This window comes from Sclerotinia sclerotiorum, genomic scaffold (genome assembly GCF_000146945.2).
Source record: "Sclerotinia sclerotiorum 1980 UF-70 scaffold_23 genomic scaffold, whole genome shotgun sequence".
Taxonomy (NCBI): Eukaryota; Fungi; Ascomycota; class Leotiomycetes; order Helotiales; family Sclerotiniaceae; genus Sclerotinia; species Sclerotinia sclerotiorum.
Window position 1 is genome coordinate 214818 of NW_001820813.1, and position 26394 is coordinate 241211.

Consider the following 26394-nt stretch of genomic DNA (forward strand, 5'->3'; position numbering starts at 1 on the left):
CTCACCTTCCTCTCAGGGCCCTATACAGCGTATACCGCCCTCGCTGAACAACTAGAGTGCACCTCAGATCACAGCACCCTAAAAACCTACCTTCACTGGAATTACCGAAGCCAAAAGCCTGCAAAGAAACTCAAGCTAAATATATTGAATGAAACGCTCTTTAAAGACCTACTAGAAACTAATCTCACCAACATTGCAGCTATCCCCAGGACACCCTCTCTAAGAGACCTAGATCAAGCCGCATCATCCCTTACACAAGCCCTTACAAAAGCCTATACAGGATCTGCAAGAAGATCCATAAACGGGCTTCTTCAACAATCTTGGTAGAACAAGGATTGTATAAAGGCTGTGTATAAACATAGAATCATCAATACACCTACATCCAAACGCTCTCTTCGGAAAATAATCCGAAAAGCAAAACACACCTTCTATATTACGAAAGTGGATAAAGTAGAAGATATAAACGATGTATATCGAATGGCCAAATGGCATCAATCCACAGGAATATACCATACTCCCCCTTTAGCAGATCTATCAAAACAAACCATTGCAAATACTATCGAAGAGAAAAGGGAAACCTTCGCCAACAACCTACTGACAAACCTAGCCGAGGTTGACGACATCCCGTTTGATACCCCTACAGCCCCAAGCAGATCTATCACCTTCCCTGATATAGCTATACAAGATATAGAGCTGGCCATTTTAAAAGCAGGGAACACAGCACCTGGCGCAGACGAAATCCCAACAAAAATCCTACAAGTCGCATGGCTACAGATAAAAGAAGTAACCCTATCCCTTTTCAAAGGCTGTCTACATCTAGGACACCACCCAAAATGCTTCCGATTAGCTACCATCGTAATCATCCCTAAACCCAACAAGTCAGATTATACCAACCCAAGATCATACCGACCAATTGCCTTGCTCTCGGTCCTAGGCAAAGGCCTCGAAAGACTCATTGCGAAGAAGGTATCATGGCTTGCTCTAAACTACCAAGTCCTAGCGAACCAACAGCTCGGAGCTCTACCCTTGCGATCCTCAGTGGACCTCACCACTTGCGTTACACATGACATTGAGGCATCCTTAAAACAAGGGTTAAAGACCACCCTGCTCACAATGGATGTAAAAGGTGCTTTTGACGCAGTGCTACCAGGAAGACTAGTGAATCGCCTTCGGGAACAAGGATGGCCAAACAACCTGGTTAGATGGGTTCAGTCCTTCGCCATTAATCGATCCATCAAGATCCGACTAGACGGCGAGATTGGCCCGGAAACAAAGCTAGAATGCGGTCTTCCTCAAGGTTCACCGATCTCCCCGATCCTGTTCATGCTCTACATCGCGCCTCTCTTTTGGATGGGCAAACCACAGAGCAGATTCGGATATGCAGACGATATCGCGATACTAGCGACATCAAACTCACTACAGACAAACTGCGATTCTTTAAAAATGGATATGCAAGAAACTCTCGAATGAGGAAAAACCAAAGGTATCACTTTTGACCTCAAGAAATCTGAGCTTATACACTTCTATAAAGGACACCGAACACTAACGGATACCCCTGCAATACACACCGGATCTATGAATATAGAGGTCAAACCTGGCCCGCTCAAATGGCTCGGAGTCCACTTCGATAGGAAACTATGCTTCAAACCACATGTCCAGATCCTCGCAGCCAAAGCCCTCAAGGGAGCCAACGCACTGAGATCCCTCAGCAATATACACCGAGGGATACCCCCATATCTCACCAGGAAAGTGGCTGAAGCCTGCATACTCAAAAAGTGCTATTTCGCCTCGGAAACGTGGTGGCCAGGCCGAACCAGAACAAAGAAGAATGCCCTAAACAACCCGATCTCGATCTCAAATGTAGTGGACAGCCATCTAAGCTTACTCAACAAAGTGGTAATCACCTGTACAAGGGCAATCCTCCCAGTATACAAAACCACAAACACAGCAGTACTCTACGAGGAAGCCAAACTCAGACCATCCGAGATCAAGCTAAACCTGATTTCACAATTATATGCGGCACGAACCACCAGACTAGACCTTTACCATCCTCTCAGGATCAGAGCAGAGAACATAACCAAAGCCAGAGAATATAACCGCACCCCAGATACAAGATTCGCAAAGCTCATCACAGCATTACCGGAGACTGAACACATAAACCCCTTGGCCTTCCCACCCTGGGAAATCAGAGAGTCGAGGGCAGAGGCCGAGGCCCGCATCAATGGTCCGATGGGCAGAACGAAGGCACAAGCAGCCGAAGACTTCAAAGCCTTCCACGCCAAGATCCCAAGAAGCGATATACAAATCTTCTCGGATGGCTCAAAAAGTGAAAGCAAGGATGGCGCAACTGGGGGCGGATTCGTAATCTCACAATTCGATATTCAGATAGCACACCATTCTTTCTCATTAGGCACAAATGCAGAAGTGTTCGATGCAGAAGCCACAGCCGCAGTAGCAGGGGCAGCAAAAGCCCTCACTCTAGCATCAACCAAACTGGCCACAGATCTCTGGATCTTCTTAGACAACCACGAGGCTGCTCTCCGATTAGGATCCCACTTCAATGGTTCCTCACAGAGAGTCTTTGAAGACTTTCTGAAGCTCATACAAGCTTGGGCTGTTAGACCAAGGCTCCCACACACCTCCCCCGGGAAAATCCGCGTCCGATGGGTCCCAGGGCACCTGGATATCCCTGGCAACGAAATAGCTGACAAAGCCGCTAAGGAAGGAACAAAACTCCCCTTTCCCCTCAACCCGATCTGTACGCTAGCATCCCTAAAAAGAATGATCAGAACAAGGGCCAATAAAGCAGACGAACAATTATGGAATACAGTCAGGCCACAATACTACAAAGATCTCCAACTCAACTACACTTCTAATACAGACACCCTCTCTCTGAAGAGAGCCACACTCCATTATATTCTCGCTATCAGATCACAGCATGGCGACTTCGCAGCATACCATGAACGCTTCAATCACACTACAGTCTACGTCCATTGCTCGTGCGGTAAAAGGAAAACTCCATTACACTTTTTCTTTTGCAAAAAAGGAAAAGCCTTCAAAGCGCTCACAAAGAGCCCCCCCTCCGAAGCTATCCCCTGGCTTCTAAGCAATCCCACCGGTATAGCCAAACTAGCCGAATGGCTAGAATACACCAAATTCTACACAAAAATCTGCCCGTGGCACACAGGTGCAAGATAAAAAAAAAAATATAAAAAAAAACTTTCTTTCATTGGATTCAAACGGAGTTAATAGGTCTCTAAGGGAGCTTTTCCTTCCTCTTCTTTCCTCTCTTTCATTTTTCCCTTTTCTTTCATTCAAAAAAAAAAAAAAAAAAACAAGTATGCATACGAACAACCAAAACAAGTACGAGGAGACAGGGAGAGAGATCAAGATTTAGTGATCTAGTGGACGAGGATGACCACAATTACAACCCCAAAAGGCCTACCGGCCCAAACCCCCCCCTGCGAAGGCAATCATGTAAACCCTGCCCTAGCCCCCTTTAAATTGTATATAAATACTCCCCCTAGCTAGCTAGTAAACCACTCAGAGGCTTCTCTGAGCGTCATTTGTCCAAAACTGGAATAGATGGCTAAGGTTATCACGCGCCAAGGCGCGGGGGCCTACGGCCTATGACGATAAACACAATCAATCAATCAATCTCTACTCTTGTTTTCCTTTCTTCTTTTCTCCTTAGCTTAGTATTTTCTAATACAAGATACTTTACCCAGTATTCTTGAGTGTGACAAATCTAAAATCTAAAAAAAAAAAAAATTTAAATATCAATTTAATAATTTCTGATTGATAATTTATTATATTATTAAAACTTACAATATAAAAACATTTATATATATACATATAATAATAATATAATAATAATAATAATAATAATAATAATAATAATAATAATAATAATAATAATAATAATAATAATAATAATAATAATAATAATAATAATAATAATAATAATAATAATAATAATAATAATAATAATAATAAATTCAAAAAAAAGATAATATATATATTTATGTTACGACGGCTTCTGGCCTCGTATCATATGACCACGTACGAAGTCATGTGATCCCTTCGATTCCTTTGTTACGTCCAAAACGATTAGTATGTCACATGACCATAAAACATGTGATGGAACGGTGAGGAACGAACGTTCCTAGGAACAACCAGGAACGCTCGTTCCCAAGAACGACGATTCCTAGTTAACCATAGGCACGAAGGACTATACAATCAAGATGGATTTCTTTTGTATAGAGCTTCGTGCTTAAGATCAATCATTTAGTATACTCTACTATTAGTTACGAATTGCATTATTGTCATTACTTTAAGTCCCTGCTTGACGCCTAGTTATAAACCACCTCGAGAGCCTAGAGCACTTCCACGTGATCTAGACGACAAACCTCGTAACAAAAAGTAACAGAGTATTAGTTAGATTTATTCTATTTATATTACATTCTTAAATTTCTATGTATATTATAGTCATAACAGAACAAAGTATACTTTCAAAACCCTATCATCATCATAGTTATAATAATAAGAATAATTCTATTGATTCTCCACACCAGGTAGGTACTAGATAATTAAGTATCTAATTCCTTCAACTTCAACTTCATCTCATAACCTCATCTTATAACCCCATCTCATCTCTCATAACTACTAGGTATCCATTGATGGTATAACGCAAACTCAAACTCCTTCCCAATCATATTCATAATGAAAAAATCATATCATACGATACCAAGTTACCACAATTCCCATCCCATTCCGCCCCATCCAATCCATCCAATTCCAACCAAAGGGTTATCAATGCGAAACCATTGAAACATCCATATGTATATGCCTGCGCCATATATATGAACTTTCATAATTAACTCCATCATGCATATCTAGGAAAGAAACCGAAACTCCATCGCTAAACCAATTCGAAATGAAAATCTATCTCCTTCCATCCTTCTCATTCCACAACACCATCACCAACCCTCATCACCATTCAACCACTCAACCTTCTTCTCCCTACCCAATCTATTTACCCCATCTCTCTCCAAATCTCTCAATCCAATTCTTCTTAACAGTCCACATCCTAGCTCTCTTTCCCCAAATATACATTGGTATACTGGCCGCCATCAAAATTAATTGAATAACTCCCAACCAAATAAAAACACTTTTACTTCCACTTCTCTCCAACCATTTCGTAAAGAACAAACTGAATACCAATCCATGAAAGATATTCTTACTAAAGTTCAAAGTTACTAATGCTTCTCCTGCATATTGTCGATAACTATCCACACAGAAAGTGATTGCCGTTGTTGAACCAAGAGAACAACCAAACGAAATAATACCGAAAAAGATTGTTGGTACAATCCATTTATCATGAACATGAGCGGACCAGCCAAAACCCATTAGTCCAATGACGGTGGTAACTGCGACTGGTGCTGCCATTATCAAACGGAATTCAGGTTCATAAAGGCCTCCATTGCGACGAGACATGGCGCGTACAATAACATCACTGACTTTACCAGCAACAGCCGTACCTAATACACCACCAACAAATGGTGAGATATAGATTAAACCAGTTGATAGAGCAGAGAAGTTGTAGGTTTCTTTTGTTCGATAAATGACGGCGACAGATTCGGATAAAACGATGAGCCAACCTATTGAACAAGCGTATACAATAGAAGACCATAAAACAGCCGGATATGTGAATAAAATGAAAGGACGAATGGCTACTACTAGCCATTTATCTTTACACAATCGACCATTCCAAACCTTGAGTTGTTGTATGAATGTTTGTCTCGGACCATCTCGAAGTTCTCTAGTGTATTGTGGTCCAAGGGATAATTCACGAGAAGCACCTTCTTCAATATGTCGAAGAGATGCACCTGATCTGACTCTTTCCATTGGACGACCTCGATCGACGTAATTTCCTCCCGACTTTTCCACATTATTATAGTAAGGTGAGTTGAAATTGTGTAAAGTAGGTACCCCTGTTGAGTTTGGAGATTCTTCTTGATGTATGAAGTCATGATCACGACTCGTAGGTCGAGTAGTGTTAGGATCAAATGATACATGTGCTACACAAGAGATTGTTAGCTCGATGTTGGGTTAATTGAGAAGACTATCTCTTACCGTGATGGAGATTGGGTCTAGTGTGAGGACTTGTAGGTCTAGTAATAACATCTTTATCTTCTTTGTCTTGCTTATCATCTTCATCAATTTTTGTTGAAGTTGAATCTGAATTCATATCATCCGGAACGAAACCAATATGCATACTTCGAGTTGGTTCAGTTGGTCGCACCTGGATTTGAGGAGATCTCGTTGGTTGTTGTTCTCCTTCAGTTCCATCGAGTTGAGGCTGATGAGCTACATCAACTCTACTTGATGAACGTCTGAGTCCTCCCAGAGTATGAATTATTTGTGACATGTTGGAATTTTTCCTGCTTCGACTTCTAGATCGCGATCTTTTAGGCCGTGGAGTTCGATCCCAGAATGTTTCTGGAACGAATAAGAAAAGGAGTATCCAACAAAAGCCAGCAATCATGGTGACAACCCAAAATACCCATCTCCACCCAAGTGATTGAATGACAGCGGCACTGACAAGTGGTACCAAATTCTTTCCACCCAGAAGTAACAAAGTATAAATCCCAATACGATAAGCACGTTCGTGTAAAAAGAAAATCTCGGCAATTGTTGCAGATGGCAAACATTCGACTGGACTAAGCGCAATACCCTGAACGATTCTGGCAATGAGAAGTGAAATATATGTAGGTGAAAGAGCGCACCATACGCAAGAGAGAATGAAAAGAATGGCTCCACCAAGGTAGACTGGACGTTTTCCGTAAAGAATTGCTGTAGGTGAAGCAAATACCGAACCAACGCCAAGTCCCATCATATACAATCCAGTTGTAAGTGCAACATCGGCGGTTGTAACGTCGTACGTAGATGCCACATTGGTAAATCCGGCAGCTAAAATTGGTGTCATACCACCTCCTAACATGCAGTATAATCCGAGGGAAAGTAATGCTGCATCTCTTCTCCACACAGGCCAATTCAGAGGATCATTACTTGATTCTTCCGGTTGAGGATCCAAAACGGTCGAGCCATCTTTTGTTAATTTCTTTTCGGACCAAGTTGAAGCTGCACGACTTCTATCGTATGGAGTTTGAGGTGGAAGTGTAGATGTTGAAGTTCTCGCGGGGGCATTTCGCAAACCTAACGGTTCGTTTCGTTTACCTGTGAGTAAGAGGATCGAGCCTGGGAAGTTGATTCATTAGATATTGTCGAAATTAAGATGGATTGAGTAGAAATCTTACCAGGAACTTCATGAGTATTAGGCACATTTAAAATGCCCATACTCCATTTCGAAGGACGACCTTTAACATGGGGTTCTTCCAAATCTCCCTCTTCTTTTTCGTTTGTTGGAGAGTTGAGAGCAGAATCTCGAACGAAGAATGATCGTGGTTCTGGAGTGGCTTCCTTGGGGGAAATATCTGTGATTGAATCTTCGACCATTTTGATGATGGTAGATTAAAGAGGAGGAAGGATTAATATATCATATCCAAGTGGTGGTGATGTCTAGGTTGTCGCAAATGATCAAAGCAAACGGGCTTCACCAGCCTTATCGATGAGGCTGGCTGGAAGAAACTGAGGAGTCCTTGGACTCGATCAATAGGTAGGGGAGGCAAGTGAAGTGAATATAAAGATAATAATTACTCTCTAAAGAATATAGGAAATTGAGCTATAGGAAAACGGAATATATATGAAAATTGTAGGAAGAGGTTGAGGGGCAATGAGGAAATCGGAATGGCAGAAAACCGACTCTCACATGCATAAGATCCAAGATATTTTTAACATGGGAAGATAATTGGGGTATTTGTACACATAAGGGATTTTCGATAAGAAAAAGGAAAGAACTAGTTAAGTTATTAGTATATGTTGGTAAGGATGAAGGGTTGAATTTCTTTTCCCTTCATTACTTAATTGGGCGGTGTAGTTGGAATTCAAAGTCCTGGTGGTATTTTCAATGACGACAATCCCTCCAAATTGGATCCAAACTCAAAGGTTTAACCCGAATGAGCATACTAACTGGGCATCCAACGATGATTTTAGTGTGGAAAAAAAAGAGGTCCTTGAAATGTCAAGGAAGGGAAGGTCATATGGGGTAATTCGAGCGCCACAGAGGTCAAAATGGAGATGGAGACACAACAGCGGTGGAGTAACTTCCAAGACATATGTGTTGATAAAGAGGTAAGATAAGCGCTTGATATGGGGTTGTTTGGATGTTTTCATGATTTGGAAAGTGGGCAGAGGATTTCAAGTGGTTGGAATGTTTAAGTTGTGCTCGTGTTGGTTTTATTTGTTATGATGAAGAGGGAGAGGGTGAGTGTGAGGTGAGGTGAGGTGAGGTGAGGTGAGGGTTTCACTGAAGTTGTGGTGGGTTGTTGTTGTTGTAGGTTGTGGTAGGTTATGCATCTGGTAGTAATGTAGCCAGCCACACATATTCAAAACTACAAGGTTACAATAAATATCCTCCATATCATAACAAAGCTCACTTACTCGTAGATCTTTATGAGATCTCAAGCCCCAATATAAATCCTTGTTGCTTGTGCTTACGCTTACGGTTCTTAACCCCCCATCATATGCACCAACGTACATCCTACAGGGAATTGATGCCGGTGTTCATCTCCCAAATATACCGACTGTGGCAGGCAGATTATCAGATAACGCGCGCTTCCCGGTCTTTGCGACCTTGTTGAGCACGAAAAAGCTTGGTGGGAGGGGTCGTGATGTTAACAAACTATTCACATACCAGGTATCTACTTGTTTTGCTCAACGGCGCAACCCAATAATGGGATTATCCGAGGTGTGATGATCATTTGGGTACATGCTCTGTATACTTCTTCGCATCTCGTGAAGAGAATATTCAACATGTTGGGCAATCTGGTGGACTACAAGTGGAGGTACAATATGGGACCATCTCTTCAAGTAGGCCCTACTTTGATTGCGCGATTTACAAAGTCCTTGATACATTCTACTACATTCTCGTGGGTACATACAACAACAGATACATCACTGTACATATAAAAGTCTTACAATCGACTTGATCTTATCACTTTATTAATTATCTTCCAAATAAAAGATGTGTCTACAAGGTATTAAGTATATTAAGTACTAGGTACTTCAAACATTCTATGCATAGAGTGGAACATCCAGCCAGCTGATCACAAGTCATCTGTTCTTCAATCATGCACAACCAGTTTCCCTCCTTGGTTTTTGCTCTTCAATCCGGATCCATTTCTACCCCAATCTAACATCTTTGCATAACATACGCCTCTTTATGTAGCATATTTTCTGAAACATCGTATTTGCTCAACCCCAGATTCCAAATCATTGGCTTTCGGACAATACCGACAAGAATTTTGGAAATTTCCGGGGTAATACTACTTTCCTATATAGGTGTACTTTTTGATAAGATGAACATTATTGTTTGAGAATACTTATATATCAATATAGGTAAACAAGGTTATTTACATCTTTCAAATCACAACATTTGCATCAAATGTATCTCCATATGTACATTTATATTGCACATTGCATATATAAATATGTAAATATAAATATAAACTCCAACTCCCGAAACTTCATTCGATTTCCATGCAACATAAAATAAGTCGAGTGACCAGAAATTGTCCCAAACAAGTTTCTTTCCACCTTGGAACAACTTCCATCCGGAAAATCTAGCAACATTAGAGTAACCTATACGGGGCGGCTTCTCGCATGAAATTAATCTTCACTTCATCTTCCTTCATCTCACCACCACCAGTCGACGGGTGCACGGACTCATGAGACACATAAACTCATAAATATTCGCAACTCAACAATATCACCCATTCATTACACAATACACTCCAGAAAGCGTAAAACTACCCTTCCTAATAGAATCTCACATGGCGAATTCAATACACCAAAAAAAGTTCAATTTTTTTGACTCAGAAATCGACGAATGCGATGGAAAGGAAAATGTACTTACCTAGGTACTATCGCGAAATGTTTAGGATTCTTGAATGCAATAGGCTGTAGATGGATGGTGCATCAAGGTGACAATAGGTGTGTAATCTTATTTCAATTCATATATATATATACACATGTACTCTATATGTATTATATCCCCTCGTTTCACTACCTACCTAGGTACTTGAAATAATATCATAATTCCGTAATTGGAGAACTGATTATGTTACGACGGCTTCTGGCCTCGTATCATATGACGACGTACGAAGTCATGTGATCCCTTCGATCCCTTCGATCCCTTCGGTAAAGGGATCGAAGGGACCGAAGGAACGATAGGCATGAAGGTCTATATAATCAGGATGGTTTCCGTTGTGTAGAGCTTCGTGCTCAAGATCAATCATTTAGTATACTCTACTATTAGTTACGAATTGCATTATTGTCATTACTTTAAGCCCCTGCTTGACGCCTAGTTATAAACCACCTCGAGAGCCTAGAGCACTTCCACGTGATCTAGACGGCAAACCTCGTAACACTCTCCTTCCAAATCAGTAATCGAATGATCGTCCGGACCTGATCTCCCGTATATTCCATTCAAGATCCCTTCAGATGATTATTGACCTCAAGAATAGTATCTTGGATTTATATATAGATTACATCTATATAATTGAGTACCAGAAGTATAGACTAGAGTATATGTACTTTTTTCTATTTATTAATAGATTGATAAAGTTCGATACAGCTGATTGTATTGATGAGGTAGTCTTTGTAGAGATTACGGATAATGACTCCGTGTTATAGGTCTTGATAATTATTTATATAATTTACAATTTATGTGAAACAGATAATCTGAAATCACAGTATATATAAACGAAGTATATAGGTGAACCAAAAGCATATATAAAGTGTTTTCTTAAGCCCTTTAGTATCTGTATAGTTATCAATAATAATGGATATTTTACTTGCCGCCACCAGAATGATAGCCAGTCCTTTATAGTCCAGTAGAATAATAACCAGCTGGATGTGATCTGTGATAATTTCTAGATAATTCCCTGTAAGCCGTTCCTGTTTAATAAATACTGGTCTCATACAAACAGTCCTCACTACCTATAATTGTCCTCAAAAAACATAAATCTGATTGGGATAATGAATTTTAAGGTTGAAAAACGCATATAACATTGCCCTCAGCCTCTCCGAGGAAGATTTATATTTTATTTCTATAGGGAAGCAATATACAACAGACCCCCTGCTTTGATCCTGTCAAAAATCATCTGTTAAAGATTATTTGATATTATAATAAAATATAAAAAGGATGAAGGATTTGAAAACAAATTAAAGGAAATATATAAAGTATTAACTTAGTATAGAATAGTTTATGAATATACTAAGCTGGATAAGGATATTGATATCGAAGATTGAGTGATATTTCTCGATTTAGAATAAGCTGAAATAGAGAGGATAGAGTTGGAGAGAAATATTTACAAAGGAAATGCGAAAGGATTATTTTATGATCTTCAATTAAGTTATTATTACAAAGTTGAGGCAAGAGTTGTAGTACCTCAGAAGCAAACTCGGGAAGTTCTTGTACAGTAGCTTTTAATGTTCCAAGATTCTTAATGCCTTACATTATATGTTTAAGATATGATCTCACTCTCACCTCAGGAATTCTCATCTCTAATAATCTTCCCCTGTAGGAGTCCTTTGGAATCCTTTTCTTAGCCTCTACACTCACAATTACCTCCCAAATTCTCTATCTGTCCCTTCCATCACAGTTCCGCCGCTCATAACGGGGCCAATGGACAAGAAACATTGTGTCACTTGAGAAGGAGTACAAAACAGCTGATGAGTGAAAGAATCTTGTTACGTAGATCTGAGCGTTTTTCAATCGCGAATTTATATTATTCATATACAACTAATCACCGACTTTGAAACCAAGGATGATTAGCGACTGTAGCGGCATCTGCTCTTTCATCAGGCTCATACTTCAACAAACTTGACAACAAATCCAGAAGTTCCTCTTGCTCCGCATCATCGAGTTGCAGATATGGCATCTGCTCAGCGGCATTCTGTATCACTTCCTTCAATGAATTTTCCTCCGCAGGAAAAGGAGTATCCTTCTTCTCAGTTCCATCCTCCTCAAACCACGACAATCTGTCCTCCCATTTCTCCCACAGCGGTCTAGGAAGCAGACCAAACAGCTCCACCTGACGTCTCAAAACGTCTTGAATTGGATGCACTAATGCCCAGAAAAGCTTTTGACCAGTTCGTAGCTCAAAGATACAGCATGCCAAGGACCAGAGGTCGACGGCAGCTGAGTACTGGCCGGTTTGCAGTAGTACTTCGGGAGCAGCATACGATGCTGGAGTGCCGAGGAATTGTGGTGGGTGTTCGACGGTGAAAGCTTCGCCGAAATCGATGATCGTGATGTCGCCGCTTATGTGCTGTAAATCTACAGAGTGTAATTGCATAGGTAGGATGACTTTCTCAGGTGCATTATCATCTCGCCGATGGTCGTTGAATGGTACTAGTGCAACTTCTATTGGTTTGCCGAATATGTCTCGTACTTTATCCATTGGGAAGTTTCCGAAATCCTCGATGTTCAGGAGGATGTTTCCAGGGTGTAAATCTACCTTTGTCAACATACTGAAGGGAGATCACGCCAGAATGACCTACCCCCATGTACCACACCAGATTGATGAAGCCAGGCTACTGCTTGGACAGTTTGATGTGCTACTTTCCTTGCAAGCGATGGCTCTAGTGTTCCATTCTGAAGGCTTTTAGACAATGAAAGAGCACTTGGTCCTGACAGGCCAAGAACTAGGCATCGATGCGTGCCATTGGGGCTTGTAACATTAAATTCATCAATGAGGTCGACCACTCGTTTGTTTTGGTCAGGATCACCAGCACCACTACTATGCTTTAAAAGACGCAAGATCTTTGCCTCATTCGATTCAGCCTTGGAGGCATTTCCAGTAAGTACTTTGATAGCAAAGAGCTCCGTTGATGGGGAATCTGACGACTTCTCAGCACTTTTCATGTCTTGAGCGAGCCAGACAGTACCAAAGCCACCAGCACCAAGCTTATGCTCAAGGCGCCAGTCTGTGCTGTCCATAACAGTCCCGATAGAAGCAGGATAGAAGCCTCCTTCTCGATAAAATTCGGGGTCTTCAACGCCTGTAATCTCGACTGGTTGAAATCTTCGACCTAACCCGACCATTTCGGAGGGGGTTTTCCTTGCTTGCTTGATTGTGGGTGGTAGTGGGCGATGGATTTGATAGAATCTTCTGGCAATACGCATTAGGAGCTGGTATTCTGTAGATACGGCTAAGCCAGCAGACAAATAAGTCCTAGAGGCTAGAGTGAAGCGATTCTCGTGGTCATGCGATGCTAGTATGGGATTTGTCTCCGTCCCGCCTTCGTTCAGGAAAGAAGCTGAGAAAAGGAAGGAATGGCTTGATTGATCAATGCGATACCCAATCTTGGAATAAATGATCGATCTAGAACGTCGTTCAAAGTAAAGAAAAATGCCAAAAATCAACAGCTTCGACCTGACTATACGGTGACATCCGGAAGGAAAGTACAGTTACAAAACGGCAGCTGTCAAAGATGTAGCTAAAAGATCCCTGTGATGAATTGTGAGCAAAATGAAGCCATGATTGGAAGCCACTCGTTCGATTCACAACGCCGCACTTGCTAGAAGAAGCTGAGAATTAAAGTATATTGAGTCAATCACGAAAATGGAAGCTACCTTGTCAAAAAGTTCGAGACGCCTCCTTTACTGCTACGAAGCTGAGTCTAGGCTATGTCAAGCTGTCGTTGTGGTGTAGGGTTGGGCGCTTTACGTAAAGCAGAACTAGATTACAATAAAACATAATATAAAGCCTTTATAATTGCTAGATTATAGTGTTACATTATGCACGTGATAAGCACTGACCAATCAGAAGCCTGCTTGTAGGGTGTAAGCCGAGGAAGACAGACGCGGTTAGTTTAAGAATTGTATAAGCGAAGGCGGGCCGCTCTAGTTTCGCAACAAGTGTGTTCCCCAGTTTCTTCAGCTTAGGCGATCAACGCCACTAAACAATTAGGCGCTATCGGGCAGTTCTCATGTCAGATCTTAGCACAAGCTGTACTGGGGACGGGGGAGGACTATCATAACGTAGAGTAGCGTGGATAGCACTCTCTTGTATTACTTTCCTGTATGGTTTATGAACGTCTATAAAAGGACGTTAATTTCCACCGAAGAATGCCAGAAAACTAATCATTCATCACTCACTTTCTTTATTCAAAATGGCAAACGTTGTTGTAGCTTACCCTACCAATCCACCTCAAGGAGTTAATGCCCTAGACTTCGCCTATCCTATTGGTGTGGAAATGATTTGGGCCGCTTCTGGATGGCCCGACAATCTACATGCCTTAAAGCCACAACGTATCGCTTTGAGCAACACTCTAGTAGCCGTCGCTCAAGCAAATAACTATGACCGTATTCATATAAGGTATGTCCGCTCGAAATGATTATCTTTTCGCTGGCTGTATCGTCCAAGCTACAAAATATCTGAATATGTCTAAGTACCATGGCTAATCATGTACTCGGATGACAGGAGCACAAACCACCCTACTACCAATTTCAATGGTGCTGTGGTCCCTTGCCCGCCTCATGTTACAGTCAGTTTTCAGAGCGCAGCTTTGCGGGCTAATGGCCAGTTCATTCCGGCCCACGTCTACCTCAATGCCGATTTGTCTCTTACTCAACCAGCGCCGCCTGCAAATGCTGCTAATGGAGTCAACGGCCAAAACCCACAATTATTCGCTGCGATGCTTGTAGTTAGAGCGGATGGGACAGTTGCAGAGGTACAGCTCAATAATGCTCCAAGAATCCCTCCAGCAGCAGGAGTCCCCTGGATTTAAGCTTGGATGGAAGGTCAGGATATGTGAGATTTTGAGCTTGTAGAAAAATACACTGAATTGAAACTATCTAAGGTGCTAATCACAGGACACAATATATAGTAGCGTTTATTATATCCTCAAAACTATGTCCAAAAGAGTGAATTTACGTGCTTCCATATGCAGTTGAACAGGTGGTATCCTTGAAACTTGTATCTGATTTGGGAATGCCCTTAGTTCTTCACAGGATTCCTGGGCTCCTATCACAATAAAATACATGTGAGATTCATAGAATGATTACGGGATATATCTTATATTATATGGAGAATTACTTAGCGATGAGTTCTAGTCAAAGGAAGTCAACACGGTTCTTAAACCAACTTTCTGTTTATTGTTGTCTGGCAGGCAATATGTCTTGACCTGTCACTTTCTTTATGCACAATTCAAACTGTTTATAAGTGATCTCCTTCACTTCAATTTCAAATGAAATCTTCTTCATTACTGGTAGAATTTTGTATCAAAAAATAATATATTCATTTGTACTAGCGATTAATCATATTATGACAAAAGCTCGCTAAAAGTAAATGATTGAAAAATATCATCAAATATTGAGTTCTAGAATCTGTAAGAAAGGAAATTATATGATTGTGTTTACGTTTCTACCCTTCTAGAATATGGCTAGTCTTTCTCTAGCTTACATTGTGGGTGAGGTCATGGTTGATAAAACTGATAAAATCTCTGCTCTTTCATTATATAATTATAAACACAGTCTATTGCCTGGCTGTTTTCTACTAGCACGCTCCCAAAGCTCAAAGACAGAGGACCTGATTGATCGTATGATTTCGGTGGCCCCGAAACGCCTTTATTGGTAGGAGGAGCATAGTGCAAACCCCTGAGACCTGCGCCACAACTTCTTGTTGTAGTGTTTTCTTCTTGATTAGGGTAGTAGAAACAAGCCTTGTTTGAAATCTACGTCTATTATCCTAATATTCCTAGCTGTGATAATTTCCCTGGCAGATATTTACATCTAGTCATTTCTTCAAATTCAAGTCAGATTTATTTCACCCCAAGTCGCTCAGTGACAATCTGTTGTCCGACAATCAACTTTCATTATTTATGTAAAAAGTTCATCGTGTAAAAATATGTAGTATAACTGAGTATAAAACGTCGCAAAAAAAATCATTTCATTTAAGAGATGAATACTATGGGATCATGCCACTACTAGCTATAATATCAGACATTCAAGCAGACGAAAGATGAAGCTGAGCAGTATTGATAGCCGCCTCTGCCGCCTCCAACGCCTTCAACTGCTCAGCAAGTTCTACAGTAACACTCTTCTTCTCATCATCATTATTGCAGAGCTCATCTTGCACCGCCTTTGCCGGCGTGATCAAAGTCATGTCAATCAACCCCATAGAAATAACCTTGAGAATATCACTCGCCAAAGCCTTTTTTCTAGTGTCCAGCTTGGCGATTGATGCAGCATTCTGCATGTCACCCAGGAGATCAGCAAGCTCATCTTGCTGCTTCTTCAGAGCGATGATCGGGGTGCGAAGTTCCTCGCAGTGTGCTCGAGTAGCTTCTGCTACGGAGAGCAAGGATGGCATAGTGGCAAGAGCGTTGTTGATCTCCATCAAGCGGTGTTCAGCCTCGGCCTGGCGGATTCGGGCAGCGGCAACTTCTTGGTTACGAGCCATCACGTTTCCTACTGCGTTATTGAGATTGTTGCGAGCATCGTTCACGCGATCTCTTGCTTGTTGTACCACAGTGAATTGTAAGGCAGCTCCGGCGGGAGGACAGAAGATCCAAGCAAAGACAGTCTTGGTTGGGGTTTAGTTAGCTTATAGATTATGTACACGGGCTTGGTTTGAGCTTACTCCAATTTGAGCACCAGTGGCAGCATCCTCATCATCGGACAGTCGACGCTGAGCATTTTCAAGCTCATGCTGTGCTGCATTTGCAGTTTCTTGAGCCTGGTTTGCACTGTCTTGTGACGTGGAGGCCGCTCTACTCGCATATTCGGCTTGCGCGATCATCGATGCTTGTCTTTCCTTAGCTTCATTGAGGGTAGGAATGAGCTTGTCATCAACAATATTGGCAATCTAAAAAAAATAGTTAATTTCTGATCAATTCTGAAGAATGTAACTGTAGTGCGCATGCCTCTTGATCAGTTGTATCAACGTGCTTCTCAGCATCATCGGCAATAGCCTTGATCTTCTCACCACCAGCAACAAGATTATTAATCTTCGAGGTCGTCTGGGCGCGGACAGGTGGAGTGAGAGCTGTCTTGTCATAGTTTCCACGAATGGCAACCGCCAAGTCAAGCAGTTCACCGAAGAAGCTATTGGAAGCTCCAAGAAGCTGTTGACGACTGTCAGCAATGAAGCTAGTCAAGTTGTTGGACTTGCTGATTGCTTCATTGCTTGCCGCCTGGCATCGATCGAGAAGGTCTTGTCCGTTACTACCCATTGTGGTGAATGATTTTAAGGAATTCTCAAGAGTAAGTTTGAAAATATTGATGATGAGATAAGGGGAACTGTGTTGTTGTCCACTTAGTTCTGTTTTATCCGTGATCAAGACTGTAGTCTTTATAGTCGTTGGCAGTATCTAGGTGCTCAACTTTCGACGTTCACCTTGTGAGACCATTTTCAAAAACAATAAATCGCGGTTAGATCAGACCATCGCTGAAATCGTGGCCGAGAAGCCACGTTACTATCTCAGCTCGTGAAGAACGGCTTCACCGTGCAATATCTTCTTCTCAAACGAGTCCCACGAGCTCAGCAGCGTTCTGGAAGCCACTACATCTCCAGGAGTCAAAATAACTCTTTTAAGCCAGCCTTCCTCAAGATTATCAAAGTGTAATACGACCCAAGGAGCTTAATGTAGATATGCACATGCAATGTGATAAACGGAAGTGTGATTCAGACTCGATGAGAATACCCTGAAGGACTAATTTAGGCCCGGTAAGGGTAACTTAACGCCTGTAAACTTACTAAACCTATTTCAGAACGGAGCTTGGCCCTTTTTTGGCTCAATGCGGTAATATTGAGGTTGATGGAGGAGTAGGAGCGGTAGTCAACCACCTCGATCTAATGATCAATATACCCTCTGCTTCACTTTTCCTTTAATTCTACCTTCCTTATACTCATTGCCACCTTCTGATTTAATCATATCTTTTATAGTTAAGTGGTTGAGATATAGGTTGAGATATAGATTGAGATAGTACTACCGGTGATATGATAGTAATGGTGACGAAGAAGGGCTTAGCTATTCTTCTTCAGTGCAATTAACCTCTAATTGATCAACTTATTCCTTATCCTATAAGCAGGAATGATCAGATAAATTATCAAAATCCTCTCAAACTCCTCAAAATTATCGAACTGTTCGCTTTCATCTTCCATTGTTATTAGTGCCATGATTTTTGAACATCCCTTCATCAAAAAAGTGTAATCTTTGGTATGAAAATGACTATTCTCGGTGAAGGAATAACCCTAACCTTAACCGACTAATAGTCGGCTATTTGGAAAGGCCAGGCCAACTACAGTACTTCGTAATCAGGGAAAACGAATGTCCCCGGAAAGCGAATCAATATTGAATATGAGCTTTGACATTAAAAAGCGAGGGACAATTCGCTTTGCGGGGACATTCCCTTTCCCCGACTTTCAAGTAACCGACCATTGAAATGCTAGCGAACATCGTATCCACAATAGCCGATATGGCTCAATCCACTCTTTATAGTGGGTCTACAGGGGGGGCTACAAAGAGTTTAATGCCCAATTAATCTAAATTACAACGAGAACTACCCTATAAGAATAGGGTAGAAGTGAGATTATAGGGTATTCTCATCGAGTCCGAATCTACTCATGAGTGGTTTAAATAGCCGATGTCAAAACGCCACGACGGTGCCCTGCAGCTAACATCAGCATCTGGACAACGCCACAGGGTTTGAAAGGGACCCCACACCCCGCATGACAGAGGGCTGATGCTACACTCTAGCCCTGTTGACACTACCTCGATTGCTCTGAACGCTGGGGTGACGACGTGCCCTTTCGCTCAGCGACGACTTCATTTCATTGATGGCGAGCTGAATTGATCTATTCTCCTCAGCCAGCCAGGAAGTTGATAATATCGGTCTGAAGTATTTCGACCATTCTAGTTCTATGGTCGACCAAAAAGGCTGGCTCAACTAGAGCTGAGCATGTTTTTAGAATCTCGAAACTTTTTACTGGCCAGAAAATCAAGCTTCATGATCATGCGAGTTATTTCATTCTCGTTTGCAGGACAGAGACACTCGTCGAGGCAGGAATACAAATAGGACGATCTCTCGTCTCTGTCGAAGAGAATCATTCAAGCAAGAAATCATCATCTTCTTTTCAAACTACTTCCACAATGTCTGACACTGCCATCACCGCAAATCTCTCGCCTTCTGAAATTCAGAAGGCGGTCGTCGAGGCCTCTAATGTTCGAATTCGGGCCACGGCTACCGACACTTCTGCTAAATTTGTAGCCTCGATCAAGGGTTCTGCTATGTTTCAAAACAACTGGGATGAACTTCTCAGTGCTGCTCCGATGTCAATCTCTCTTCTCGGATCTTGCCTCATTGCTGCAAGCTCATCTACTTCAACCACTGTCACACTAACCCCACCAAGGGGTGGATTCCAATTTCTAAGCTACAAGCAGCTGCGGCCTAACATGATCCAAATCGTGGATACTGGCAGAGAATGCTTCAGAATTGCCGATTCTAACATGGATTTCATTGCACAGGCTTCGAACAAGATGTATGACACGGTATGTTGGTGTCTCGACTTGGTGAGAAATGTGGCTAACAATACAATGCAGCTTGATGATGTCGTTAATGATCTAAGCGGTACTCCACAAGATGCCAAAGATGGCCTTGACATTCACATGGACATTCTCAAGAAAGGTGCACTTGAATGTAAGGAAAAGGCTGTAAATATCGATACCGCCTTCGGCGACTGGCTAAAGTATGTCAACGAGCTACATCAGGTCTCTGAGGAAACCATGGGCGATAACGACTCCAAGAAAGCAGCCAACGACATCAACCTCAAAGTTCAAGATATTTTGCTCGACAAGACTTCAATTGCTGAGCAAACCTCCAAAAAAGCGGTTGAGTCTTTAGGTGAGAACCTTAAGGTAACAAGAGAAGCCTTCAAGAAGGCATCGGATAATTACCCCAGTGGGTGAGTGTGACACCTCCATTCAGAATTTACAGTGTCTGACACTTCTTAGATGGGATCTCGTAGGAATGGACCTTGTCTCTGGACTTGGCAACTGTGTGATCAGCGCTGCTAATGGTGTAGTACAAAAGCTTACTGGGGGAGGTTCTCAACAGCAGCAGCAGAACGGCAAAAAAGCTGGCGGCAACCAGTCCTCAAACCAAAAGGCACCGCTCCCCAAGTACTGGGACGACCCAGCATACACTCAGATCCTCGCTTTCTCCGACCCCATCAGCACCCTCCGAGCAATCGTTGTCGGAGGCGCAGATGGGGGAGTAGATTGGGAAGGGGCGACAGGAAAATCCGCGAGTGGCACTCTTGTTTTTGTAAAGACCATGCTCGCCACGGCTAAGAGCAGTTTCACCTCTACTGGCAACCCACCCAGTGTTGACTATCAGACTTTGCTCGATGACAGTCTTGCTCTCGTCACAGCCTTGATGGCCGTGACTGACAAGAAGACAGCTGTCGGCTGGAAAGCTCCAGATCCGAAGAGCGACCAGGTCAAGCAATGGCAGGCCAAAGTTACTGAGATCTACAGCAAGGCTTCTGCCCTCAGCGCTACAGCTAAGACCATGCCTGGTGTCGGTGGTAATCCAGTAAGTTTATGAAGTTTGGGCTCCACCTTGCATGCGAGTTCCAGCTAACAACATCAGGCACCACTTCTCAACCAAGGTAATCAGAGTGGCAACATGCCAAGTGGGGGTTCTCTGGCTGAGAAAGCCCTCAGCAGTGCTGCTACCAATCTGAAGGAGACGCAAGCCGCTATGGTCTCGACACAAGACACGTATCTCAAGTCGACTGAGAACTTGGCCAAGATTCAGGCCAGCCTTGCTGATATCAAAGGACAGCTTGAGAAACTCAAGGCAGACAGTATCACACTTGAGCAGATCCGCGCTATTCTCATCAAGTGCATCGATGTCATTTGTGATCTCAAGGTCCAAATCGGCAAGCTCGTGCAGTTCTTTGATGCTCTTGCTACCATGGTAACTTTTGCAACTGACTACCACGTCACTCCTTTCCTCGTTTACCTTGACAAGATCATTGCTGGTCTTCCACAAGGCCCAGGTATCAATGGCTTCACTTTTACTGATCTCCAACGCCAGGTAGGTAGTCTTCTTCTTCCTGCAAGCATAAGATCTAACGCTGTGCGGTAGAATATCTTCAGCATGACTCTGTTTATCCGAGGATATTACAGCATCTTTAACTCTATTGCCTTGATGTATGGCAAGATTTCCAAACAATGGATCATGCCAGGTATGGCTAAAGTTCTCGAGCTTAGCAAGCAGACAGACGATCAAGACAAGCTCGAGAAGAAACGTCGAGATTTGAATGCCTTCACCACCAATGCACAACAAGCAATCCACACCGAGGTCACTTTGGTGAGTCACTTCCAGTACAACACATCTGCATAACTGATTAGACTTTCCTCTAGGCTCAACAGAAGATGCTTGCAGGTATGGAACAGCGTGTTAAGGCCATTGCCAATGAGACGAAGCTGCTTCCTCCCCCTCCACCAGCCATCACGAAGGCTATTGAGCAGGGTTCCAACGTCGTCGCTGATGCGGCACAAAAGAGTATCGAGGCGTACAAGCCATCTAGTGCTAGCCAGTTGGTAAGTCTAATTCTCTCTAGACGTTTATGAACGAGGCTTTGTACTAACAAATTTCTTTCTAGAAACTTCCTCGTGACGACTGAGGTATTGAAGATTGAATGGTGACTCTACAACACGATAATAGTGCTATCGCAGACTGAAGAGCTGGTTTCTGGTGCGGCAAGGCAGATATGTAACGAGCAATGAAATGAATATACAAAGTATGAAAAACAAGAAGAAACTATATCTGTTATTTATCATCTTTCATACTTCTCTTAGTTTTGAGTAATAAATACAAACTCACGATAAATCTGAATTACAACAAGAACATTGCCCACATGGTAAAAACAAGAGCAAAAGAGGATCTTCCCAACCTATCAACACGAAGCGAGCGTGTATCTCATGTCTGTCCAGTGACACTGTCTTTGGTGGTCCCATTAAGTATAAAGTCCCCAGTCAAATTCCCGCACAACCTCAGTGCAAGCCTTGAACGCGTGGGATCGAGGTATTTGCGAAGTTCTGTTAGAATGAGAGACCAGAACTTGATGTAAATTGCGGTTGCATGAATAAGAAATCTATCATCTTGAGTCTAATATATCTATACATAAGTACCTTTCATGTTACCAACGAGGTGTACGAAACAGATTGTGATAATACCTACAGTGATGATCATCCTTCTTCGCATCAACCTTGGACATCCAACAATGACTAGTAACTCTCCTGGCCTATAAGAAGTGTCATGTTTCAATGTTCTGTCGTTCCGTCATCCTCTGGTCTTATATCGTTGTTTTGTTCAAGGTGATCAGGATAGGTGCGTGAATGACTGATCTGGGATCATTGTAATCCGGAATTTAGAGTCAGCAAGAATTTCATGATCTCAAGGATTGAACACGACCGGTCACTTCTTTTGATGTACACGTTCAAGGTGCTACCAGATTCCGCAAAGCCGTTTTGGGGATATGCATTTTCAGCGTGGATCATATCAGAGACCTGTGTGCGCGTGCCGTCCTCAGAGTACTCCCTTTACAACAATAGCACGTGTGGCCTAATGAATGGAGGAAAATGTCTAGGCCTGGTTGAGTAGCGCAGCCGATAATTTGCATAAGTGTTTTCGGAGTTGAGCAATGCCCAATCTTGTAATAGACCTTTTGCGTGTATTAATACCTTCAATAGACCCTATAACAACCAAACTCCAAACTAGAAGTTTCAGCCCTCCAGCCTCCAGTAAAATCTCCAACAATCAATGATTAAAAATCAATCTCTGCTAACTATTGTAATCTTACTTAAAAGACTTACTAAGAATCTATCAATATTAATCATCTCCAAGATACCAATACCAACATTCCCAACCAAGCACATGCACTCAGCAGCGACCAGAAAAGAGACTTAAGCTTCGATGACATCCATTGACAAAGCTTGTCGACAAAGCATACCAAAATATCCTCAACAACCTACAACGAATACTGTCCTTAACAAAAATAGTAAGCTTGGTTAAGTCCTAATTATAAGAATACGGATTGGAGATTCAAAAGAATGTGGAAGCGGCTTAATAAATAGAGGATGGAAGATAATTTATTGATAAGCTTTGGAGTCTTAGCATTGGTTACCTAGACTGGGTTTTTTGTTATGGTATCAGCAAGACAAGATATCCTCGATTGGCTTGCCCCGCATGATTGATTACACTACTCAATAAAGCAATATTCTTCGAATTCATGACCGACAAGAAGGTAAGTCTTAGCTGCCAGTAACTCTTTGATTCTCTACAATTTAGATCGTGGTTAGAGGCTGATCAGTAGACATTGTTCTGCCCAGGTATTTCAGGCGCCGGAAAAACAATAATTGAGATCAATATTATTAGATAATTCCTAATAAAGAATTTCAAAAATTGATTATTAATTTCAATAAAATATCTTTATGAACTTTAATATTATATATTAATAAATAATTCCTTTTAAAATTATTATATTTTAGATTTTAGATTTTAGATTTTTTAATTTATTTATTTATTTATTTATTTATTTATTTATTTATTTATTTATTTATTTATTTATTTATTTATTTATTTATTTATTTATTTATTTATTTATTTATTTATTTATTTATTTATTTATTTATTTATTTATTTATTTATATTTTATCTTTTAATATATCTCAAGATTTATATTTATATTTGTGACGGAAATCCCTGCTTTCCTCCCACCCTTATTATATAAGAAACCTCAGGTACATTAACCATGTCCACACATGATACGATTACTCGGGATTAGTATGCGATTTAGGTGACCTGAGGATCAGATCCGGACAAGTACTAGGTATCAATGGTTATCGGTAAAGTAAGATCATTGGAGGGATAAATATGAATTCTTTTTGCCTAGCCCATTACGGCTAGGCCATTTATTTGTGTATATATAGAGTAGCTATCCCCATCTACAGGTGCTCTTCACCTGTAGATTCTAAGTTAAATACAATTGCTGGTCTATAAAACACCCTTTTGGTCACAATATTCAAATACATCATATATAATACACTCCCACCCCCCTTCCCTTGACCTATTTCCCCCACCCCTTGAACAACCCTCCAAAAAGCCCCTCACCTCCCGGATGCATACCCCTCCACTCCTCCCCCCTCCTCGCCACCCCCCTAACCCACTCTTCTAGCCCCTCCCTTCCCAACCTCTGAATCTCATCCGCATTCAACCTTCCCCTTTCCCTCCCTCCCTCCATCCCCCCACCACCAATTCCACCCAACCCCTCCCCACCCACCTCCCCCCTCCAAAAAACCACCAAACTCGGGACACTCCTAACCAAATACCTAATTCCCAACCCCTCCCTCAACAAATCCGGCGCATCAAATTCCACTTCCGTATACAGAACTCCTCCTTCTTTCTCCCCCGTTCCATTCTCTATAATTTCGTGAAATAAAGGGGAGATTGTGCGGCAGGAGGAACAGGATGAGGTTTCCAAAGGGTGAGGGGGGTTTTGAAGTTTAAAGCCCCCCAGAAAAGTTGGTTAAAGGGGAGGTCGCGGTGCACCACTTTGGAGGGGGGGGGGGGGGGGTTAGTAGGTTGATTGTAAGTGGAGGGGGGGGGGAAATGAAGGGGAGAAGGGAAGGGACGTACGGTGAGCATATTCTATTTTGACCTTTATTTGGAGGGGTACTTGCGAAATGACGATATCGGGATGGTATTTGAGAGTGAGAGTGAGAGATTGATATTGCTATTGGGGTCGAGGATTTAGGAAAAGAATATGAGATGCGTTTTAGAGGGAGCATGATGAAATTGAAGTGTGAATTTGTGAATTGTGAATTGAGAATTGATGCTTTTTGATGAGAGGTGTAGAGGTTCACTCTCGCGATTTGAATCTTGAATCTAGAATATACTCGAGCGTAGGTATTGATAATTAATGAATCCAACACAAACAATACAATACGTCTTTCTTTCTCTCTTTCTTTCTTTTTTCCCAAACAAAATTAATAAAGCGTATATATAAACTATCAAGATAAGATTCCTCAAAGTATATAATAACAATAATACCAGATAATTTCAAGATTCAAAAAATCAATAATTCATCTCATCTGCAGATTCAAAGCTTAGAGCTCGTACGAGTATAGCTCAAGATATTATAACTATGACATAATTATGATTTCTTGAACGCAGAAAGCTAAACCTATTATGGTAAACTAATTTAGCAGGTACTCGAAGATAGCTTTTGCGATGGGATGGGATGGGATGGGATGGGATGGGATGAAGTTGTTTTTGGGTATTGGTTTGGATCAATGTCTAGCTATGTATAATAGGGAGGGAAGTTGAGGATGTATTTATTTTATGGTATAATTATGATGTTTATTGTGTTGATATAGGATGTTACATGCGATAATCTGTATAGTGTTAAGGTACTTGCTTGATGGGGTGAATATATATCCATACATGCCTAGTAGATGTTCCCCTTTATAGAGTAATTGGATTCATACTATGAGAAAATCAAGCATTGAATATGAAAGCACCAGGAAGTGAAGAATAGGAAGAATGATAAAGGAGAAAAGTACATGAAATTCAAATATATCATTGATCATACATTTCAATTCATAACCATATTCTTTGTTGTATTCCACTCAATCCTTTTCATATCATGTCATGTCATGGCATATAATCCTGAAATTTTCATCCTCCTTCCTCGACCGCATTCTCAAAACTGTTCCTTCTGCTCCCTAGGTACTCTTGGATTGTTTTCTTCTCCCTTATATTCCAATAGCATCACACTCTTCCCGTTTCATCATCAATCCACACTCTCTCATCCTAATATCACCATTCTCCCACCCATTGTCATCCCCTCCAAATCATGCCACATAAAAAACCTGATCAATACCCTTCCACCAACCCTTCTCATCCGTACTTCCTTTACTCCCCTCAACCAACGTCTCTTGAAATGAATCCGTCATTTCCCACCACTCTCTAACCTTTGGATTTTCCCTCATTTTCTCCATATCACCCGCATAATCATATCCTACATATTTGAACGACGCGAAAAGAATATTTGATTCAGGGTCATGAAAGATAGAATCTATTATGCATTTATTAGCCTACATCCATATACGATAAGAGAAGACCGAAACTTCCGCAGCAGAAAAAAGAAAAGAAATTTCCAACATACCAATTCTCCAATACAACATTTC

At 41.6% G+C, this 26394-nt stretch overlaps 9 protein-coding genes across 9 annotated transcripts; 4 read left to right on the top strand and 5 right to left on the bottom strand.

The window, feature by feature from the left end:
- Positions 1–1113: 1113 nt before the first annotated feature.
- On the top strand, positions 1114–3198 carry SS1G_13023 (hypothetical protein; the record flags this gene model as incomplete). The annotated part of the gene is made up of 3 exons (XM_001585881.1): positions 1114–1297; positions 1895–2616; positions 2899–3198. The coding sequence occupies 3 exons, from the start codon at positions 1114–1116 to the stop codon at positions 3196–3198; spliced, it is 1206 nt and encodes a 401-aa protein (XP_001585931.1).
- A 1833-nt stretch (positions 3199–5031) lies between these two features.
- SS1G_13024 (hypothetical protein) lies at positions 5032–7518 on the bottom strand (the record flags this gene model as incomplete). The annotated part of the gene is made up of 3 exons (XM_001585882.1): positions 5032–6080; positions 6136–7260; positions 7320–7518. The coding sequence occupies 3 exons, from the start codon at positions 7516–7518 to the stop codon at positions 5032–5034; spliced, it is 2373 nt and encodes a 790-aa protein (XP_001585932.1).
- A 675-nt stretch (positions 7519–8193) lies between these two features.
- SS1G_13025 (predicted protein) lies at positions 8194–8405 on the top strand (the record flags this gene model as incomplete). The annotated part of the gene is made up of 2 exons (XM_001585883.1): positions 8194–8253; positions 8307–8405. 2 exons carry the CDS (start codon positions 8194–8196, stop codon positions 8403–8405), a joined length of 159 nt encoding a protein of 52 aa, XP_001585933.1.
- Positions 8406–8822: 417 nt separating this feature from the next.
- SS1G_13026 (predicted protein) lies at positions 8823–8936 on the bottom strand (the record flags this gene model as incomplete). Its single annotated transcript, XM_001585884.1, has 1 exon — positions 8823–8936. The coding sequence occupies one exon, from the start codon at positions 8934–8936 to the stop codon at positions 8823–8825; it is 114 nt and encodes a 37-aa protein (XP_001585934.1).
- A 2994-nt stretch (positions 8937–11930) lies between these two features.
- On the bottom strand, positions 11931–13231 carry SS1G_13027 (hypothetical protein; the record flags this gene model as incomplete). The annotated part of the gene is made up of 2 exons (XM_001585885.1): positions 11931–12640; positions 12688–13231. The coding sequence occupies 2 exons, from the start codon at positions 13229–13231 to the stop codon at positions 11931–11933; spliced, it is 1254 nt and encodes a 417-aa protein (XP_001585935.1).
- A 1070-nt stretch (positions 13232–14301) lies between these two features.
- SS1G_13028 (predicted protein) lies at positions 14302–14919 on the top strand (the record flags this gene model as incomplete). The annotated part of the gene is made up of 3 exons (XM_001585886.1): positions 14302–14507; positions 14613–14676; positions 14716–14919. 3 exons carry the CDS (start codon positions 14302–14304, stop codon positions 14917–14919), a joined length of 474 nt encoding a protein of 157 aa, XP_001585936.1.
- Positions 14920–16136: 1217 nt separating this feature from the next.
- SS1G_13029 (predicted protein) lies at positions 16137–17364 on the bottom strand (the record flags this gene model as incomplete). Its single annotated transcript, XM_001585887.1, has 3 exons — positions 16137–16715; positions 16773–16997; positions 17164–17364. The coding sequence occupies 3 exons, from the start codon at positions 17362–17364 to the stop codon at positions 16137–16139; spliced, it is 1005 nt and encodes a 334-aa protein (XP_001585937.1).
- A 1920-nt stretch (positions 17365–19284) lies between these two features.
- SS1G_13030 (hypothetical protein) lies at positions 19285–21827 on the top strand (the record flags this gene model as incomplete). The annotated part of the gene is made up of 7 exons (XM_001585888.1): positions 19285–19683; positions 19735–20096; positions 20146–20728; positions 20786–21235; positions 21287–21511; positions 21565–21744; positions 21807–21827. The coding sequence occupies 7 exons, from the start codon at positions 19285–19287 to the stop codon at positions 21825–21827; spliced, it is 2220 nt and encodes a 739-aa protein (XP_001585938.1).
- A 4231-nt stretch (positions 21828–26058) lies between these two features.
- Positions 26059–26391, bottom strand: SS1G_13031 (hypothetical protein; the record flags this gene model as incomplete). The annotated part of the gene is made up of 2 exons (XM_001585889.1): positions 26059–26282; positions 26373–26391. The coding sequence occupies 2 exons, from the start codon at positions 26389–26391 to the stop codon at positions 26059–26061; spliced, it is 243 nt and encodes an 80-aa protein (XP_001585939.1).
- Positions 26392–26394: the final 3 nt, after the last annotated feature.